The 22,226-nt window shown below is 33.1% G+C and overlaps 2 protein-coding genes across 2 annotated transcripts; one reads left to right on the top strand and one right to left on the bottom strand.

Moving 5' to 3' along the window:
• The first annotated feature begins 270 nt into the window (after positions 1-270).
• Sptz (zinc finger FYVE-type containing 26 spastizin) lies at positions 271-16,305 on the top strand. Its single transcript, XM_089706537.1, has 17 exons — positions 271-376; positions 612-791; positions 1,056-2,703; positions 2,928-3,046; positions 4,625-6,340; positions 6,428-6,526; positions 6,615-7,427; positions 7,551-7,825; positions 8,020-8,160; positions 8,775-8,899; positions 9,770-10,185; positions 10,337-10,807; positions 11,339-11,564; positions 11,993-12,293; positions 12,374-12,508; positions 12,874-13,000; positions 15,559-16,305. Exons 2-17 carry the CDS (start codon positions 726-728, stop codon positions 15,727-15,729), a joined length of 6,849 nt encoding a protein of 2,282 aa, XP_089562663.1. The 5' UTR covers positions 271-376; positions 612-725; the 3' UTR covers positions 15,730-16,305.
• A 147-nt stretch (positions 16,306-16,452) lies between these two features.
• On the bottom strand, positions 16,453-17,369 carry Srp14 (signal recognition particle 14). The gene is made up of 3 exons (XM_089706539.1): positions 17,143-17,369; positions 16,987-17,059; positions 16,453-16,901 (listed from the first exon to the last, which is right to left on the bottom strand). The coding sequence occupies exons 1-3, from the start codon at positions 17,164-17,166 to the stop codon at positions 16,675-16,677; spliced, it is 324 nt and encodes a 107-aa protein (XP_089562665.1). The 5' UTR covers positions 17,167-17,369; the 3' UTR covers positions 16,453-16,674.
• Positions 17,370-22,226: the final 4,857 nt, after the last annotated feature.

The raw sequence follows: 22,226 nt of genomic DNA, 5'->3' as shown, positions 1-22,226 counted from the left end.
ATAAGAATAAAAGCTCTTTGAAAGATAATAGTAGATACGTACTCATTTATTATGTCATAATATGTACATACACCTTACATTTATTACACTAACGATAAGGTCTATCGTGATCGTGTATTTTCATAACTTTGTGCCTAATTTGTTAGTGTATAATCTAAGAGTTACAGCATAATACATATCAAACGGCAAGAAATTTTTCGGCGAAATGTCACTGAACATATGAAACTTGTCATTTGTCAAATGTATGACATTTAATTTTCAACAAATTATTTTGAAGTTTGTTAATATTGTAAAACAAAGTTGTAAAATTATATTTTGGTGTTCCTGCTGAGTCTCGGAACTTGTGTTTATATTTGTGCTCCACTTTGCCTTATTGGTAACTTTTCTATATCGATTGCAACTTTATAATATTATTATTAATTTATAATTCGTCGTATCTTCTATGTAACTTAAATTGTTATGATGTCACAATGAAAATAAACTTAACAACATTGTTTACAATATTTCACTAGACATTTGTAATCTTGAAATATAATACATTTGCTAAACATTAATTTACTAGCATGTTATACACGTTAAGTGCATATTGACATTGTAATGTATCTTTATAGGTACTGGGGAAATGAATTTATAATAAAAAAGTGTAGACTCATAGGTCGAATACCTTAGTCTTTTAGTGATATGCAATATATATATATAAATACATGTTCATATACTGATACAAGATGAAGGAAGAGGAATTGAATTATATGCTTCGTCTCCTTGAAGACCTAACACCTGAAATATATGATGTAAGTATACTTAATATTTTATATTCTTCTTAATTCTTTTAAAATGGTCTTGAAAGCACTCTTATAATTTTTGTCATATCATGTGTGTCTGTATGCATTTTTCTTTTAAATAAAATATGGGTATTGGGTATTCTGAAGTTTGTGAGTTGAGTTAACTAACATTGATCAAATTTCGATTATTCAAAATAATAATTTTTCTTTTTAATTCTCTGATTACTATGTAATTAAAAAAAACTATTTAATTGATAAAATAATTTCTTTTAGGAAATTCATAAAATATACTACAACATTGAAGAGTCAAAATTAGTTCCACCCCTGACAGAAAATGTGGTACAATTCTTTAAACAAAATTTAAAAAAGAATCCTGTTACAACATCTTTAATTTTAAAATATCTTCAAGGAAATGTGGATACTAAGGATTCCTTTAAGATTCAAGAGCTCTATGTAGAAGTATTGGAGAATGAAGTAGTTGAGAATAATCCAGATAGACTAATCACAATATTGACATTAGCTAAATATGATAATTTTTTACCCCAGTTTTCAAGTAAAATTCTGAGTTTCATAACTTCAGATACCTTCAAACAACACAGAAAACAGATTTTAATGAGCTTAGTACCACAACAATTGCCAGAATTAATTCAATCTGCAAGTAACATTATCCATGACAAAGAGGCACAGAAGGATTTCAAACTTACAGCAGAATATATGATAGAATTATGTTATGATGAAAAAGTACATTGGCTGCTTAAAGCTGCACAAATTTATAAACAACAATTGCATGACATGAAGACTGTTACCTTTCAAATAAATAACTTTACAAAGCAATTGCTCATAATGGTGCTAATAGATCTAACAAACTGTCCAGAAACATATGATTTAACATCTCTAGTCAACCAATTGACTAATATATTCTCAATATTAGATACATATACTTCATTGGATAAACAATTACAATTCTATTTAACAGAAGTAAAAAGAGAGCTTACTTTAATCAAGTTTTGTTTAGAGAACAATTGCAAAATTATGACCACTTCTATTTTTAGTCAAGTGCTGGTGCAGAGTGCTTTAACTGTTATATCTCAAGTATGTAGGCTTTCTAAAGTAGACAGATATAAAGTCACTCAATTATTAAATATGAATAATGATTTCATATCTGAATTAAAAGTACTGAGCAATAAATCAACAAGCAAAAATAAAACAAGTGGTATAAATTGGGATATATCTATCTACAACAGTTATTGCACAATAACTAAAGTAATAGACATTATATTGGATTCATCAGAGGATTTGGCAAATCCAGAGGAGATAAATAGTTGCATGGAAGACATTAAACGTCTAGTTCTTTCAATTCAGCCATTGCAAAGTTGTATTGAAGTAATTGAGAACATATTTTCTTGCTTGTTTTTGAGATACGAGTATCTGTCATGTTATGAACACAATCAAGACTTTCCATGTGGAACACATTCAGAATGTTCATATTTTTATTCAAAAAAACAAAGCAAGACATCTAAAGATGTTAAGAGTTTAAACACTGGTTTTATGTGTAACTCTTTCATAACACAAATACTTTTGGACACTTTAAAGATTTGTTTGGAAAATTTGACTGAAAAAAAGGAAGTAATAAACTGCACAGATGTGAATGTCTTGGCTAGATTAAGAAGGCTGGTAGATGTAGTGAATCACTCAATATGGAAAATGCAACTGGTGTCCACCCTCTCTCCAAATTCAAATCCAATACAATTGAAGTTGTGTATGGATTATGTAGAGGTGGATATGAGCAGTGAGGATGAAGAACATGAGTTTGAAGTTAAAGTTACAAGGAAAAAACCGAAAGTGCGAAGGCGACACACAAATCCAAAGCCAGAATTGGAGCAAGCCATGCTCACTTCCACAATATCTGCATGTGATGAAGGTAAATTGTATATTGTTTCTTTTACAAATTGGAATTTTTAACATAAAAAATCAATATTAGTATCTAGATAATCACCTTCATGTGCTAATGCCTACATTCATTTAATTTATATTTCAAGTGATGATATACTTCAATTGTAAAGTGACAAAAAAAAATTGTGTATATTGTGTATTTTTTTAAGTTATATTCTTTCATTATATGCAATGCAATTCACTAATTTACAGCATACAGCAGTAAAACAACATCAATTGACTTTATATCTATTATGTTAGCAAAACCCAATTGTCTGGTAGCATTAGCACTGTACCATAATGATTTTCAAAAAGCCAATCAGATTTTGGAGGTAAGTTAATTTTTAATTTTATATTGTTCTTAGAATATGATCAAATTTTTCATAACATTTTATTTCGTAATCAGTGGGCTTATAATGGATTTCTTTATTGCCAGTTTTGAGAACTCCAGGGGGATTATTTTGTAGATATAGCTTTGCATCTTGAATTGTTTGCTCAGGTTTGAAAAATTTGCAACACAAAAAGCAGAAACACCAACCTGAAACATAATTGTAAATGAGGGTATATACAAAAAATATAATCAGCTTGAGAAAAAAAAAATAATATTAAAATGATTAAATACCTTTACTGCACCAAAGAGGAATAGCTATAATTATGTAAATAATAAACCATACTTGAACAATTTTCCATACTCGAATTGAGGCTATTTTGTATGATATTTTCTTAGTTCGACAATCTTGATACAAATCTTTGACTGATTTCAGGAAAATCATTTTATCAATGATATGTTTAGATATACTGCTTGGTTCTGTAATTAGCAACAATTCCTAAATTAAATTTATAAGAGATTTGTAGTATGGGAAAATTAAGTACATTACTTAAATGTGACTAAATTACAAACAGTATATGTAATTCCTAAACCTGGTGTGTGATTAATAATAGAACGAATCGCCTTTTCACTATTCGATGATGAATTTTCCAAAACATGTTCTATTCTGTGTTGAAGACACTGAAATCCATAAATTTTCATACTTAAAAATATATTCCGCGTCGAGTTATCACTTCCGCGTCAACATATGCAACTTATCAACTCAATTTATAGATATTAAAGTCATTCACCCAATAATGTTGGCATAACGACTGGTTATAATTTATTATGTTTACAATTTATATGAGAGAACATTATGTGATATTGTTTACATTTAAGAGAGCAGATATGTTATACAAAATATAAAAGATGCATAAAATACGCATAAACGCGTACCCTTTTCTGTATAGCTTTTATAGGTACTTAGCAATCTTCTTCTTATATATAAAAATGAATCGCAAAATGTGTTGGTAAGCGCATAACTCGAGAACGGCTGAACCGATTCCGATAATTCTTTTTTTATTATATTCCTTGAAGTACGAGGATGGTTCTTATGTAGAGAAAACGTAAATATTATGTACCACGGGCGAAGCCGGGGCGGACCGCTAGTATATAATATAATAGATTTAGGTTCTTATTTCAATTCAATAATAAGTAGATAACTACTTATATTTAAAATAGAGACGAAATACCTTGCGTTGCGTTGGAGAATTTACGGAAAATGTTAAACAGGCTGATACAAAAAATAGTGCAGGAATTAAATTAATTATATGCAAATTGAGCATGTTAGACTCTAACAAATGGACTTTATCTTGACGTAAACTAGGCATGTTTAAATACTTAGATTCCTTCACAAAGTATTTATATGTAACTTTATGGAAACATAAAAAAGACGTACTTGGGTGGTGGTGATCCCTTACTCATTAGTTACTTCCAACCTGTACTATCGTACACGTGGTAGAAAGGGATCCAGACATAATATAGGTACGATATAATTACTTAAAAATTATGTACCTACTTATATGAACTTTTGTTGTTTCAGATGTTTGATCTATCTGATTCTGAAATTGCTACGGAAGTTACATTCACCGAACAATTAAGGCATTTGATATCAAAACTAAAGAATATTGTTTGCTATCGTGATTGTTCTCGATATCCTACCAAAGAGTTATCCGCGTTGTCTGTTGTTTCAACAGAAGTAATGGGTCTGGTAGAAGGATTTTTAGCTGCAAACAGAGCACCAAACTCTTTCGATATAATCGAACTAGGTTCACGACATCCCCATTTGCAGCTTTACAATCACCAAAATTCTCCATTTATTAATGCTGTAGATATTCTAATCAGCAGTGGTCTCAACAGAGAGATAACTTATGGCCTCATCAATGTCGTGGAGAGGAAACTTGCTGAAGTAAGAAGTAGTACCGATGTCACATCTGTGAAAAAAATCAATTATATAAGATTTGTGGAAGATATCGCCAGTGTTACTTTTGAAATATTCGGCAACACAGACAAATCATTTGATTTTGCGGATAATATATGTGCATTAATAACAGATTGTCGTATTCCCATAAGGCACAAAGAGTTCTGTAAACTAAATCAATTATCAAAAGAACTGAGACAATGCTGTTTGGATTTGGAAGATCTTGTGGTTCCTCAAAATTTTAACAAGAAAGATGAAAACCTAATGCAAAAATATCACCAAATCTATATGAATGTGGTGGCAACGTCTGACAAAGATATCTGTAATATCGCAGAAGTGACGCGAAACGGAACAAAGAAATCTAGAATACATTATCTTAGAAAATGTTATATGTATACAAAATCTGTTTCGCAATTAGAACAGGAGAATATCCTGAAAGACTCAGCTTCATCTACTGATACACCTTACTTCGCAGTACTTGAGCGACATTTACATGATATATTTGGTAAAATGATAAATAATAAAGACTTACCAATCACATTTTTGGAGCCAATATGTAAAAAACTGAACGTGAATTTGATACCCAAGCTCATCCTTAATTTTTGCCCTTCCATTTCTTTAGTGGGCTCTTCAAAAGAAGCAACTGAAGAGAATTTTAATACGTTGCTGCATATAGTGTTCGATTTTAAAAATCCAGAAGAAAAGTTGTTTGTTGATCCCGTTGCTGATTTTGCGCCCTTACCGCGTACTCCAGACCCACAATGTCTCACATATGTCGTGTTACATAATTGGGTATTGGCACATATCATTAAAAAGATCCATACATCGCTTAATGAAACTGATATGCAGCAAAGTATTGATGCAAGAACGAAGTGTTTAAACAAATATATGGATCTAGAAAGATTCGATCATACCAAAGTATTATTTAACGGCAATAAATATTTGGCGTCCTTGCATACTTTAATTGATCTCAATAAACTCTTTACATATATGCCAAAATTAATCGAGTGTGGGAAAATATCACAATGTTTAAAAATAATAGATGCACTGTCTGAACGTCAAGTTATGAGCAGTGCAAATTTAAATAACTTGAGAGACCTAATTTTATTTAAATTGGCGACTAATTCTAAAGTTAGTCACAACTGGAAGTATTGTCAATATCTTAAATGTCCTGAATTGAAAGTTGATTTAATTTTGAATAATTTGAATTGTTGGCCAGCCGAAGGTGCCTTGGAAGTAGTTGACTATTTGCGTTTCCTTTTTGATAAAACTGCCGTAGAAGAAAACCTATATAAGAGTTGTACAGATTGGTTGATTAAAATACCTCTTTATGAGCAGGTAATATTATTACATAGTATCATCTAGCTTGTTATTGTGAACATCTGTCTTGTCTCTTATTAATAAATTATAAATATTGCCTTCTAGATTGCGTCCATTATGGGATTTAATCATTGGTATGCAATTTATGAAAAATCTATGGAAAATCCTGAGCAAATTGTAGAAGTGCTCATGGATAGTCAACAGGTATATTTATAATTTTATTAAATTTATGCGAGTAAAATATGAACTTTAGTTTTATATAAAATTTTATTTATTTAATTACTTTTTTCAGTTTAAATTATGTCTAGATTGGGCGGACATACATAACGTTACAGAACATATGAAAAATTTAATAGTTGTAAACTTGTTACGACAGTTATTTGAATACTCAAATCAGGCTACTCCAGCTGCTGTCCAAGAGCTACTCGGACGTCTTTCAACATCAGAAGCGTTGGACTTAATATTAGGCGAAATGTCTAAAGTCCGAAATGTAGAAATACTTGAAGTATGTCTCGAATACATAAATAATCATTCAAATTCCTGGCGTTCATTCGAAAACCTGAAAGTTGGCTTGCGAATTATTCTTGAAATGGATCCGAGCCTGAGACATCTTTTCTGGGATTTGATCGAGAAACCTATACTAATGATAGAACAGTTGTTGATGAACGGTAAACTGGAAATACTCACGGACATTCTTAATAAAATATCACCAAATTTGAAGAACGATCCTAATGGGGACTATCTTTACTACAATATGAAAACAATTGAAACTGTGATGATATCTCAAAATTCAGTTGATTCTTTACTGCGATACTATGCGGAAAAAGCGTTAGACATGAAAAATACGCGAAACACGTGTCCCTCTCCACCAAAGCCCTGGGACGACGCACTATTACAGTCAATAGATTCAATTAACTTGGAAGGAGTTTCGCGACCATTCGTAATGCCTGAACTCGTACCAGCAAAAGATCAATGGGTTGAGGATTATACCACGGACAGGTGCATGCTGTGTAAAATATCCAACTTTTCCATGATTATTCGCCGGCATCACTGTCGTCGATGCGGGCGTCTCGTATGTCATGCTTGTTCAAGAAATAGAATGCAGGTAAACTATTTTTATACATAAAATTATGGAAATTTTGCCTACTTTAGTGATAGACTAAAAATCTTATACTGATGCATTTTTACGTGAGCTTTTTGTGTGACAATTTTCTATCCAACTTTTTAGGTGCCGACTTACCCCAGTGGCGTTAAATTTCGCGTTTGCGACGACTGTTACATTCAAACAATGAATAAGAAATCAAGTGCAGATCAAGACAATCTAATAACGAGTAGTAACTCGGATTCTGCTGCCAGCGGCATTACTTGCATGGACTGGAGTTTGTCCACGAATGCTAAAAAGAACGACGCAGTTCGAGAAGAATTTAGCTATGAATTCACCCCGAATGTTACTCTGTGTTTGTCTATTATGAAAATGCACACTATTAACTTGGATTATCCAAGGTAAGTAGACTAAAATTATTTAACCATTGAACGATTTGCTTTTAACAACCTTATTCTTATTAAGTTGTTTTCATTGATTTGATTGATTGACCTACTTATTTTCATATGTATCCATTTTTGTTGTAAACATTGTTATATGTCATATTAAATACTGTATTTGGGTGTTAAAAATAATTATACTATCCTTAACCTAGGTTCTTACTAGACCGTAGCGACGAGTTAGCCCGCGAGCTCGCGAACGGCGGATGCGGTGACTCGCGCTGGTTGGTGCGTGCGCGTCGATCCTTATTGCTCGCAGCCGCTGAACTTTATTCTAGAGCGCCTTCAGATAAACCGTAAGTATTAGGAAAGCATTAAATAATCAAGTTACTTATTTTTTATATTTCCTTCCCATTGACATACAATAATCAACAAGAACTTAAGATCTCGCTCAAAAATTGTCCGAATCCAAACTCTGCCTATGTGTCTATTAGGCAGAGTTTTCTAATGAGCGTATCCAATAGATTTTGAACATTGATGCATGGCAATAAAGTGTTAATTTGAATGGATTTTATATACTACGCCGCGGCCGTTCAGATATTCGTTGACAGCTATTAGGCCATTGTTTACAGAACGTTAACGTTCGCATCATGTACAGTATTTATTGATCAAAATATGCCGATTCATTTCTCTTGTGTAATTTTTAATATAATTATTATAATCTTAATATATATAAACTAGCGGTCCGCCCCGGCTTCGCCCGTGGTACATATGAAAAATAGATGTTGGCCGATTCTCAGACTTACCCGATATGCACAGAAAATTTCATGAGAATCGGTCCACCCGTTTCGGAGGAGTATGCAGACTAACATTGTGACACGAGAATTTTATATATAAGAAGATATCGTGTCACAATGTTTGTCCGAAGCCGGGGCGGACCGCTAGTAAAATATAAATTGTGTATGTAAAGGGGCGGGCGCATAGCGGAGACGGGCGCGGCGCACGTGTCGCGCTGCCTGTCGCACGCGGAGGCGATGGCGACGCTCGTGCAGCACCAGGCGCACCACCTCGTGCCGCACCACGGCGCGCATCCCAGTTAGTGCACATCTATATATATAAAATTGTTGAAATAATTGTATATTGAAACACAACTTGTGGATGCTGATAAATTATCTTTATTTTTATAATACTTTATTACAAACTACATTGTGCGCACACGACATTACACCACGAACCACAGAGACAGGAGGAGGGCAAAGACACTTGCAGTTTACAGTGATACCATACAGACTGTACAATAACCAAAATACAGATTATAATATTTGCCTATTACAACAAAAATAAAGTCATGTTAGTTACTCCACTTATAACTCAACAACGGCTGAACTGATTTAGCTGAAAATTGGCAGGGAGGTAGTTTAGAGCCAGGAGAAGGACATAGGATACTAAATATGTACCACGGGCGAAGCCGGGGCGGACCACTAGTTTGTTACAAAGGGAGTTTCCCTGTTTCTACGTGTAGATAACGTTTTTTTTTAACTTTAGTGATTTAGTTGCGAGTCAATTTCTTATAGGAAATTTTCACATTTCCATGTGAAGATATCGATTTTTTTTATTTGAATGTAGCACGGCGAATCCGCAAGGAAGAGTATTTTAACACGCATCTGGCATCAAGTGTCGAAAACGGGGCGGCAGGCCATCGTTACACTGGTCGACGTTCGTAGTTTAGTATTTGAACTTACTTATTGTGAGAGTCCATTTAAAAATCGAAAATAAGAACGTTCAGTGGAGAATTTAATGAACAATATTTACATGTAAAAATTATTTATCGATAAAAATTTAATTACTAAACAATCCATTCAATATTTTAAGTTTAGGCCGTTTTCGGGTTTTTTTTAATCGAGTGGAGTACTATATTAATAAGAAGTCAATGTTATAAATAACATTATTTCCCCATATTTCCAGGTCAAATAGTTCGATCTCTTCTCGAAGCTGAGAAATGGGAGCTCGCATTAGAAATAGCCACCAAATCAGGCATACCACGGACCAGCGTACTCGCAGCTTGGGGTAAAGCGTGTCTCAAAGCCGGCTGCTTTAGAGAAGCCCGGCGGAAATTCGGCCTTTGTTTTAAAAACGCACCAAATATATACGTGGATATGTCGGAAGAGTTAGAGTACGGTAAAGAGGCATCCGAATCTCACTTTATGAATAGAAAAATGAATAGCTTGAGAAACTCCGAGAGATCTGTTTCAATGTCTAGTATGCAGTCGGAGGGTAGAGTGCGAACAAACCCACCACTATTGAACGAAATTATAAACATGCTTGAGGAGATGAACTATCCAGTGAATCAACAATTGTTGGATAAAGCTGAAACAATTAAGGTAATTTTGTAATGCTTCTTTTTATTAAAATATTCACATTGAGGAACAGGTAGCATAAATCCTTGCCATATTTCTTAATTGATTTGCTAATTTCTAAATTCAATACATATTTTGAAACGAAATTTTCTTTATGATATTCTTAATATTTCAGACTACCAATGAGAAATTAACATCAATGAACACGAGCAAAAAGAAACTGCCGCTAGCCGAACCAGCTTTAAACATAATGCACATGCTGGCCAGCGTTAAAAAAATAAAACAGGGTGACTACAGTGACTTTCAAACGGCAACCGTCCAGCCGAAAAAGTCCCTGGCCCAAGGTCTTTTACGAAGAAACAATAACCATAACGATGCAAAGGTTGATTACCAAAATAAAAGGCTGGACCCATTCTTTTATAAAGAATGTGTTTATTATCTCAGCAATTATGGCTCTCATGTTGCGAACATAATGTTTTATATGAAACACAGCAGTATGATCGAAGTTATAAGATACTGTTATGATAACGTAGTTGATAAAGAAACGTTCACAGAATCCGTTTATATGGAATGCCTGAAGAAAGATAAAGTTAACGAAATGCTAAGGGCGATGACCGAAATGGATAGTACGTTGGAAATGTGGTCGGTAAGTTCTCTATAATTTTTGTTGATTTTTTTCTTCTTTAGTTATTTTTAGCGTTAACACCTGCTTTAAATAAATAATTATGCTCTTTGCTATATTAGAAAAAAAAAACTGACTAACTCGTAAATATACATTTTGTGAATCTTAAATAAGCATATTCTGTTCATATATTTCTTACTAAGCGCAGGAACCCGAGATAATATATTTTCAATTATTTTATAGATACTTTTTCCCCATTTATTAACACTAATAAATTATTGAAAATTACCTACCTGTTCAATAGTATCTTGGACCGCCTCCTTGGTACAGTGGTTGACGCGTGAGCGTAGAACCGAGGGGTCCTGGGTTCGATTCCCGGTGGAGACGAAGAAAAAAAAATGTCTCGGTCTGGCAGGACACAGAAGGCTGATCACCTACTTGTCCCTAAAGAAAATCGATCAGTGAAACAGATGTATGAATAATGCATCTGCCCCTTACCCCACTACGGGGACACGGGACTTCACTTTTTTTTTCAATAGTATCTTATATTTCAAGGAATACATAATGCACGTATGCCGCACGCTCGAAATGAGCAAGCGTCTAGATGCGCTATACGCACTGCAGTGCGGTAGCGGGCAGCACGCACGCGCGTCCGCCTCGTGCGCACTGCTGTACTCGCGGCCCGTGAACAGCGGCCCGACCTTCGCAACCTTACTAGCGCGGCAACACCATTTGACAGCCGCTTTACATCACTTGGGACAGTGTGTGCCGGTTGCGAATAGTAAGAAACTATTTTTATTTTATTGAATGAATCATGTCTTAACCCATTGAACCCCGAACGGCCCGATCGGTCCACGACACAATAGATTTTCTATTGTGTCTGTGATTCCTGAGTTATTACGGGGCCTGAGTTATTAAGTAAAGATGATGAATATGTCGTGTTGAATTAAAACTAGATACTTGTTTATTAGTTCAAGTAATAAGCATTTTTGAAGTGAAACTTCTTTAGGCGCGTTCAAAGTAAAATTTCAAGTTCCCGTCATCGAAGTTTCACTTCTGACACGTGTGCTCGGCACACACGCTCTTTATTTTCTATTTTGTCATGTCAAAATTTACAGTGTAGGTAGGTGATAGCTTTATTAAAGCATGTTCTTTTCAAGAAATTATCGGTTGGTTATAAAATTGTCTTATTTTATACCTTCGTTTCAGAAATAAACGATCCTAAATCGATACAATTCCACCTCGATAGAAGTACTATTGACAATTTAATGACGACTTTCTCGCGCCAAATTGAGCTAGCCAAATATTTAGCGAACTGTGAAGCATCCAATAGACTAACGGAAAGAGTCTTAAAAGAAATCATACCATTGTCGAATATGCGTAGAGAATCAGAAAGCATAGACAATAGACCATTGACGCTTTTTGGATCTAATACAGATAAAATAAAACTCATCGCAGTTGTTCTGGCTACAGGACAGTCAATCGAAAGTGGTTTTGAATTAGCGTTTAAGTAAGTAATTTTTTTCTAGTATAATAAATATTTTATTTCGAGTTGTATTCTTTGTTATGTTTACATTTATATTTTTTTAGGATAATAACAGAACACAAGCTGGACTCTATGAACATATACATCCACGTCGCAAAATATTTAGTGAATGTCGATAGATTTATGGAGGTGAAAACATTGGCTAAATGTATCCGCGCTTCAAAGGAAACTGCAGCTAAGTAAGTTTATAAAACGTAATCATTTCACAATACTCAAACTCATATGATATATATTTTTATTATTAACTGTTCATATGTTTCTAGGGCCGTAGGATTAGGAATAATAATCCCTTAATTTTATAAAGTCTTGCTACACAGCTGGAAGAGATGAGAGATCGCTGATAAGCGATAAGGCTGCCTTATGTGCTATGCATGTTTTCCTTTTAATATTATGTATTGAAATTTGTTATGGTACATAAAATTGTAAAATAAATAAATACACTTCTCATTTACTATTAAGATCTTCTGAAATATTATAGAGCCACAAATGAGCTTAATTACCATTAATTATTTTAATTACCATCATCTCCTTTATATGATTTCAGTTTAATGAGCGACCAAGTGTTAGAAGCTGGCGTCTCTGCCGTGGTGAGTCGGTGTGAAGCCCGAGGACAGCTGCATGACGAACAGGCTGAGATACTCATTGCTGATATACATAGTGTTCCCATTAAGGTAAATTCGGCGGAAAAATAAACTACACTAAACCTTATAATATACTAGCGGTCCGCCCCAGCTTCGCCCGTGGTACCTACATGTTTAAACTATCCTATCTCTCAAGTTGGATCGAACTGCACATGGTGTGCGAATTTTATTATAATCGGTTATGTGGTTTAGGAGTCCATTGAGGACAAACAATGTGACACAAGATTTATATAAAATATATATGTATTAGATGTATAGGTATATTAAGAAGAGCTGGAACGTCAACACATTTACACATTGCACATGTTACCCCTCGTTTTCACCAAGAAACAAGTTAAATACTAGTTTGATACAAAACTTGTAGAATACTTTTCAAAACATAATTATTTATTTTACACATGTATTGAGACTGTCTCAAACATTCTTTCGTTCACACTTTGTAGCCAACCAGTATTTATACAAGTATAAAACACATTTGCGTTTACACTGAAGTCTGTGACATGGTAGAACTTGTCTGATCCATTGATAGCGTTCTCACCTACAAAACACAGTCGTGGTTTAGATAAGTATTGTTTATTTTATTGCAATTTCTGTATAATACTAGTAACAAACAAGTTTTAAACTTTATCCATGTTTGTTGGATAAAGTTTTCAACATACATACATATCACAAGTTTTTTTTTTTAATAGAAATTATAAAAGTAGGTACGACTGAATTTGTCTCGAATTCTACAAGTATTGCTACAACAAAAACAAGAGATCATAAACATGTAGGCAACTTAGATCAGGCAACTAGTTTTCAACCAACAAGTTTCATATAAGTTATCCTACATGTATCAAATTTTGTATACAACATGTTTTACACATGTCTATGAGGAACGAAAACATTGCATCAAATTTGTAAAATACATGTATTATACTTTGGTGAAAACGAGGGGTTAGGCCGGGAGATACTGACACAAAATTTCGGGTCATTTGTAACAGGATGGCGGTCTAGAGGGGTCTTAGTACGCAATGACAAAAAGAAAAATGATGGTCAGAACGCTGGTACCGGCGGACTAGTCGCGTGGGCGTTAGTCACACTCGTCGGATAAATAGCGAAAGTCAAACGATTTGTAACACAAAAATTTTAGAATTTACCGATAGCCCTTAAAAAAGATGTAGGCGGTAGTGTCATGCCATACTTTTACGATGTGACTTACAGTCCGCCATACCGACGTGAATGCGTTGATTTAAAAAAAACAATTCAACCATTTGTACCGGGCTCACTTTTACACAGGTAACCATCGTCGTGCAGCCATTTACTAAAATCACCATGCCATACTTTTCGGACGATTCCAAATGGTCGCCATACCGCGGAAAATCTGCAAATTTTTGAATTTTTTTTTTTTCGCCAAACGATTTGTACCACCCTACATTTTTTTTTCAACAACTCCTGAATGATTATAAATAGAAGTGTGATAATGCCATACTTTCGCTATTTATCCGACGAGTTCGACTAACGCCCACGCGACTAGTCCGCCGGTACCAGCGTTCTGAGTTCTGACCATCATTTTTCTTTTAGTCATTGCGTAATAAGACCTCTGTAGAACCGCCATTCCGCACAAATGACCCCAAATTTTGTGTCAGTATCTCCCGGCCTATGTATGTGTCATATTTTGCAATTGTTTATAAATACAGGGTGATGTAATTGGTGTAGTACGAATATCTAAAAATCTATGAATAATTTTGTGATACAGTAAATGGAAGAATTATAGACTATTTTACAGTATTTAATAAAATCATTTAATTTTTTGTTCATTTTCATTAGAAATGTCAATTTTTCTCACCAAGGTGGAAATTTGGATGATAAGGATCTTGTTAGAAAAATATAAATTTTGACCAAAATCGGCGTTTTTTTTTTCAAAAATCAAATTACTAATTAATAATCAGAGTTATCACATTATTAAAAAAACGCCTGTTATTTAAATCATTATCAAAACAACCATCCGTGTGTTGGGAACTTGGGAGTAAGCGCACGTGTTATTTGTATTGTTTTTATGACCTGAAATTTAATTATTATTTGATAATTGAATGATTATTAATACTTTTATCCAATTGATTATTATTAGAATAAACAATTAACTTCATCAATTGATTTACTTTTAAATTATAATTTTACAGGTAAATTATGAGAGCTTTCATAAGTACATAATTATATTTGCATATATTTATCTACAACGCACCATTTTACAATTCAAGTCTAAAATGAAACTAGAGTCGCATTTATTTTTGAACATACTGTAAGTGAAATTGCATAAGTGTGAGTACTGTGAACATGCCAGCTTTCCTTAATTGACCGATAGATTGAACATAAAATCATTAAGAAACTGCCTGCTCGCGCTGACTGTATAATTTTATACACACAAAAGTGTTTAAACATGCTTATTTAAATAATTATTAAATGTAAGTACAATAATTATTTAAATAATAAATGACTTCATAATAAATTCAAGGAGGACATTATTTTCATTGATCCAGTTATGCAACTTATCGTTTGATACACAAAGTAATTAAATTTAGTAACAACCATTATAACAATTATTTCAGATATCCTGTTACCTCATATGCCACAATGTTAGTAGTGCATACATTTTGGCAGCTCGTAACGATCGTACCAACGACCTAAGGCGCGTTCTACAAGAGGCCGAGAGACTCGGCAATGACCAAGTACGGAATGCTTGCTTGAAGCGACTCACGTCCAAAAATACCAAATCGTAAAATATTTTTTAATTATGTCACTAGTTTTTGTATGCAATGGATCTTGATTATCTGTGATTTTATAGCAAGGTGATTTATTATCTTAGTTTGTTAAAATGCAGTTGCGACAAGGTAATATTTGAATTAAGTATTGTATTGAGCACTATATAGAAATAAAGCTAATAAAATTGATCAATCTGTTATTAGTTTATAGGAATTATTGATATATGTTATAATTATTTGATCCAATTATTTGTCAACTTTTTTGTGTGTAAGTAACCAAAGTGATTGTGTTCAAAAATTCTGAGTAATATTTTCAGAAATTGTTAATTTCTATTTTCTGTTCTACTATAAATGGTGCAATTTCTCATTATAAAATATTATTTACTAATAATATAACATAGTGTAAAAATGTTGTGATAAACTTTGTTAAAAATGTATCAAGAAAATTAAGTATTAATGTTATTGGAGTAGATAATAAAACTTGCCTGAATAGAATACTATATATGTTTTAAATAATGTGTATAAAAATATATAATTATGTAATATTTTTAATAATAAATATATGGTCTCACCTTGTGATATATAATCTGTATTACCTTTATTGATGAATATATTATTGTTTGAAGAATAATTTCATTGTGTATTTATTTTATTTCCTATCACCCCTTACATTTCAAGTATCTCTAATTATAAGAGTTAAACACAGGACTTAGCATCTCCCAAAAATAAAAGTGTAACAAGTATTTTATAATAACTTTATTTATAAAGTTTGACTTTAAAATTAATTGGAGACATGGTTGTATACCATCAGCCATAAAGCCAAGACTCCAACTCTTCAAATCTCATGCGAGAGAAAAGCACATTTTAATGGACCTCCACCCTTGGCTGTGGTCATTGGCATTGCATGTGTGTTGCCGTGAAATGCTTGAATTTTGATTCAGTCTGTAATATCCATATACTTTACTATTGAGCAGCCATAGCCTTCTTTTTTGGTTTCTTTAACCTCTTCAGTCCATTTATACTGGTTTTAAGCAGATTAGAATAAGCATTTGTGAATGTTTCTACATCTTTTTGTTCAATTACTGTTGAGATTTTTTTACTTCTACATTGTGCCCTTACTAAACATTTGTAGTCTGGATTTGGGACGGCAAGGCTTCCATCACGAGGATTAGGCTTTGTACGACCATCATCTAAAAGGGATAGGTTAAATTACAATATTTTTCAGAAAATTATAACTACCTACAGCTATGATAAAAAAATATACCCAATACATACATCTTTTCATAGTCACAGTTACAGATCCTGATGTTCGTGCACTTTGGTAAAGTTTTGATAGTTCTGCTAGAAACTGAAAATAATAGTGTTTTAAAACATAAGGTAAAATCATTGAAATTGTACATTTAATACATTATCATAATAAATTATACTCACCAAATCGTTAGTTAACAGAACCATGGTTATAAATTTCTGTGAAGCTTAAAGTATAGAATATAATATATCTTTTACGTATGTTATGAACTCGTATGTAAATTATCCATCACAAACATTTATTAAATAAAGAAGAATCGTGATTTTCAAAGGATTTTTCACACGAATACAGGAATGCACGACACGTTAAACTTATGACATATTGACAGTGACAGTGGACAGATGACTGTTTTGTTGACACGTATTGAGGTTTTGACATGAAACCTACCCCGTTTTCCAATTACATTGTAGTTCTAACCACTTTAAGGTGCTCCGAGCAATTACAGCTCTGAACAACGGGCGTATTCAGAAAGAAAGCTTGAAACTTATAAGCGCTGGTAACCCGCGCAGGAAAATATATGAACATGCGCTTATAAGCGCTGATCGGCGCCGACAAGTTTGTTGAAACTTGTTGAAACTTGTCGGCGCCTATCAGCGCTTATAAGCGCATGTTCATATATTTTCCTGCGCGGGTTACCAGCCCTTATAAGCGCCGATAAGCGCTTATAAGCGCTTATAAGTTTCAAGCTTTCTTTCTGAATACGCCCATAGATCATAGGATTCTTTGTTCTGAGAATTACAGCACTAGAGCGCATTATGCGGCATAATGCTTAACGTTGAATGTTTCAACTACAGCAACGCTTCGTACAATCGAGCACTTAGAGCGTTTTCATATTATCCGATCCGATATCGGATATCGGAAGCCGATAGACTCCGACTTTGTTTTATTTACTGCTCTGCTAAAAAATTTATTTAAACATAATTTATACTACCAGTGGAAATTTAGAACCTTGGGAGTCTAGTTAAGTAGCAGAATGTTTTGGTTGAAACGATGATGACAACCCTAATTTTTTATTTGAACTTAATGCAATTTTCTAGTAACATAATATGATTTATTGGTGATCTCTTTAAATTAGTTTGCTTAAATACTTATTAGGACACACCTATTATAATACATACAAAAACATTTATTTGGTACTAGACCTTATATCTCAGGATTTTAGGTGATTTAATGTGGAACTGATTTTGCATTGTTTGGTGACTACATTTTGGTGACAGATCTACTATTTTGAGGACAAACCCTATTATTTAAGAAACACAAAACTAATTAAATTGGTGATAGCTTAAATGATACCCTATCCTTAGACTCTAAGGCTTAGAGTATAGATAGTATCTATAGAGTGCGAACGACCAAGTGGGAACAGTAGGCACAGGTGGGAACAACACGACGTTCCAGCCGCGCGCGCTCGCAGTCGTGGTTGAGTGCTGATGAAGTGCGTTGCTCTGGATTTTTATTCATATCTAGGAATAAACATGGTGAAATGTGCAGTTATATTTTGCAAAAACGATACTAGAAAATACACAAAATTGAAATCCAGTATCACATTTCATCAGTAAGTCGATTGTTATACTTATTTTTATGAAAATAAATCTAGCATCGCGGGGGTGAAGGGGAGGTGGGAGGCGGACACGCGCAGGCTCGCTCGCGCACCTCACTGCCGCCACGTGATCTTAGTGATGTGACCTGACCAACGCTGTACTCGATATAAAGTTTACTAGAAGAACTATATTTTAACAAATTATTTATTTAACTTTAAAATTAAAACTCTTTTAAAAATGTATTATAAAGAAATTTGTGGTGTGTTTTGTATGATAGACTTTCTAATATTATGAATGCAAATGTATTATAGTGTAAATGTAAAGTATGTAATGTTACGATATATTTTCTGAACCGCTAAATTGATTTTGAACATTTTATAGTAGAATGGATAAAATTAAATAAAAAAATTATTTATATGATTTATTATATTATCATTTTAAATTACTAATTATTTCTTATTTTTATTTAACATTTTAAAACATTATTATTATTGTTTCATTTATTATTAAAGAAATAGCACCAAACCCGAATTTTTATTTTATTAACTTTAATATCGAACTCGTTTTTCTGATATTCATAAACATATTTTTTTTAAGTACTTAAAATTAATACAAGAAATATTCAAATGGAATAAACACTTTATTCTCTTGGCAAACAAATTTAAAATGACATATTTATACTTTATTCATACATTTCTCCTTAAATAACATATTGAACATAAAATTTACAAAAGATACATATTTATTTACATAACTTATCGATAGCTCGGCACGCAATTGATACCTACCCATCCCTATTTGTCACACACACATCTATATATTATTATCTATAGCTCATCTGCCTACGATGCGCACTGAGGAATTTGTGCAATACACTCGCACATATATTGTAATAATCTCAGAGGAATAAACCTATTATTCCTCTGAGGTAATAATATATACTCTAAGGTTAAATCATTTGAATTTTTTTTAATTATATCTTTTTTATCAACTGGCAATTTAGTTTAGTTTTCTCTAAAAATTTCTGGCAACACTCATTATGATATCGGAAGGATTTTTTCACATTATCCGATCCGATATCGGATATCGGAAGCCGATAACCGATATCCGATATCCGATAGTACTTTTCTTTTTTTGAAGTTGTTTTTTTTTACGTAGTTATTTTTAATGTATGTAGTTACAACTATGATATATCATTTGAATTTTTTTTAATTATACCTTTTTTATCAACTGGCAATTTAGTTTAGTTTTCTCTAAAAATTTCTGGCAACACTCATGATGATATCGGAAGGATTTTATCGGAGAATGTGAAAGGGAAAATTGTATCCGATATCGGATATCGGCTATCGGCGTCCGATATCCGATATCGGATCGGATAATGGGAAAACGCTCTTAGAGGAACGGAAATCGGAACGATTTTATCGGACAATGTGAAAGTGCAAATTATATCGGATATCGGCTATCGGCGTCCGATATCCGATATCGGATCGGATAATGTGAAAACGCTCTTAAAAGTAATGCGCGTGAATTGATGCGTGCAATCGAAGCCAACTGTGACAGAAAATTAACAAGTGTTTTCCCCTTTAGGTTGGTATTGATCGAAATGTTTTGTTTATATAATTATTATCGTTAGTAATATTATTAATTGTTGGAAAAAAATTTAAAGCTTTCGTTTCATTGTAGTTTTTTCTAAATAATCAAAGTTAATTCAAATTGTGTTAAAAAAATAAATATAGGTATGGATGAAGGTACAAACATTGACTTTTTTTTTTATATTTCACATTTAAAATGTGAATACCACTTTAGGTTATTGCTAAATGAATTTTTTTTCAACAGTCAACACTGAACTTAGCGCAACCTGCTGGTGCATTTGAAAACTAATTCACGTTCCAATTAAGCATCAGCAATAATAATAATTCGGCATTGTGCGCCACTGAGTCGAATTATGCTCTGTAATTGGAAAACTACCATAATTACTTAACAAAAATATTATGCATTCAGAATATGAAATATGTTAGCCTATTAAATAATAAAATAGACCTAGTTAGGTTTTAGTTAAAGACCTAATATTAATAACGTAGACGAAACATTTTATATACTTAGGTATTATACAAGTTAACTTTTCTGGTACTTAATTCTTTTCCCATATAATCATGTTGACGATGTTGAAAATTTTAGACTATACCATTGAAATATGTAATGGAAATATGCGAATTTATATCTCAGATAAAATAAACACTGATAACGTAAAATAATTCCTACGTAATATTAAATTAAAATATTATATTAAAGTGGCTCTATTTGTCTATATGTTACGCTTTCATGCTTAAATTTAGTGCTTAAACTACGGAAATGATTTTGACGAATTTTTAACCAACTTCAAAAAAAGGTTATCAATTGGGCTGGTATATTTTTTTATGTATGTACACCGATTACTCCGAGGCCGAGGTTCTGAGCCGATTTACGTGATCCTTTTTTGACAAAAATTTTAACAGATAGTATATATTATTTATATTCAACTCGATTTAACCTGGAAAATAACTTTTTGTTGCAAGTGAAGTTGGGGTGTAAATCCTAACCATTATTATAAATGGGAAAGTAATTCTGTATGTCTCTTCTTTACGCCTTGTATGGTTATTTTGTCCCGGAAAGCTAATAAAAGAAAGAAAAGTAAGCCAGGTAAGGCATTTATATGTACCTAAGGGTCTACGTAGTTGATAGAATTTAATATACATACTTAGATATATACTTATCTACTGCTATCTCAACTGATTTAATTGTGGATTATTCGAATAGTAAGTTGTTAATTAGGATCGATGTAAAGATTACGTTAAGTTGATTACATTAAAATATACTAGTTTTTCGCCCGCGATTTCGGCCGCAATTAGACATAATATCATATAACCTGAGATAAAAGCGGCATACGCCACAGCATACGCGTAAAAACAGGTTCCGTTCGAAGTAGGCTAACTTCTTGCTAAGCTAGCTTGGTTACGAGCTTACGAGTCGATTACGTTGCTCACTCTTTTCGGCTAAAGGCCTGTTCAAACTACAGCTATATCCGCTACCGTCGCGTCGTAGGTAGCTGTGTCCCGATAGACACTTGAGTTATACTATAGAATATCGATCCGAGTAGGCACAGTTAAGTAGAACAGGCGCTCTAGTTTGAACAGGCCTTCACGGAGCTGCTTTTACTACTACTGTTTGTTCGCATATACCGTTTCTATGTCAGTTTATATAAAAACCTATCTATTCTAAGTTTCCGCAATCCGCATAGTCACAGGAAAACCTGCATAGAGATTTCTGGGAAAATTTATCCTCAATAACTCACTATGTCTCAGTCACAAACTATCGTTACTACTTACCAAATTTTATCAAAATAAGTTCAACCAATTATTAAACGTGAAAAAGAGACAGTCAGAATTACTTTTGCATTTATAATATACCTAAAGTATTGGTATAAATAGAGTTTGTAAACAATTTGATTATTTATCCTTTACTTCACATATATAAGATATATTATGTTGATTATTCCTTCTAGTGTTTAGTAATTTTCCATCGCGTCGATAGTCGGCTTATTATGCCGCCTCTACACATAGGCCAATGCGTTTGGAAGTGCGTTGGCCGTTGGCCCAGCCACTGGTCGTGCGGTATCGCTAAATGTGTTG

This window comes from Colias philodice, chromosome 18 (genome assembly GCF_061535455.1).
Source record: "Colias philodice isolate Cphi_HAF_F1 chromosome 18, ilColPhil1 Martin Lab GWU primary, whole genome shotgun sequence".
Taxonomy (NCBI): domain Eukaryota; kingdom Metazoa; phylum Arthropoda; class Insecta; order Lepidoptera; family Pieridae; genus Colias; species Colias philodice.
Note: the sequence above shows the minus strand (reverse complement) of the source record. Positions and strands in the feature narration are given on the sequence as shown.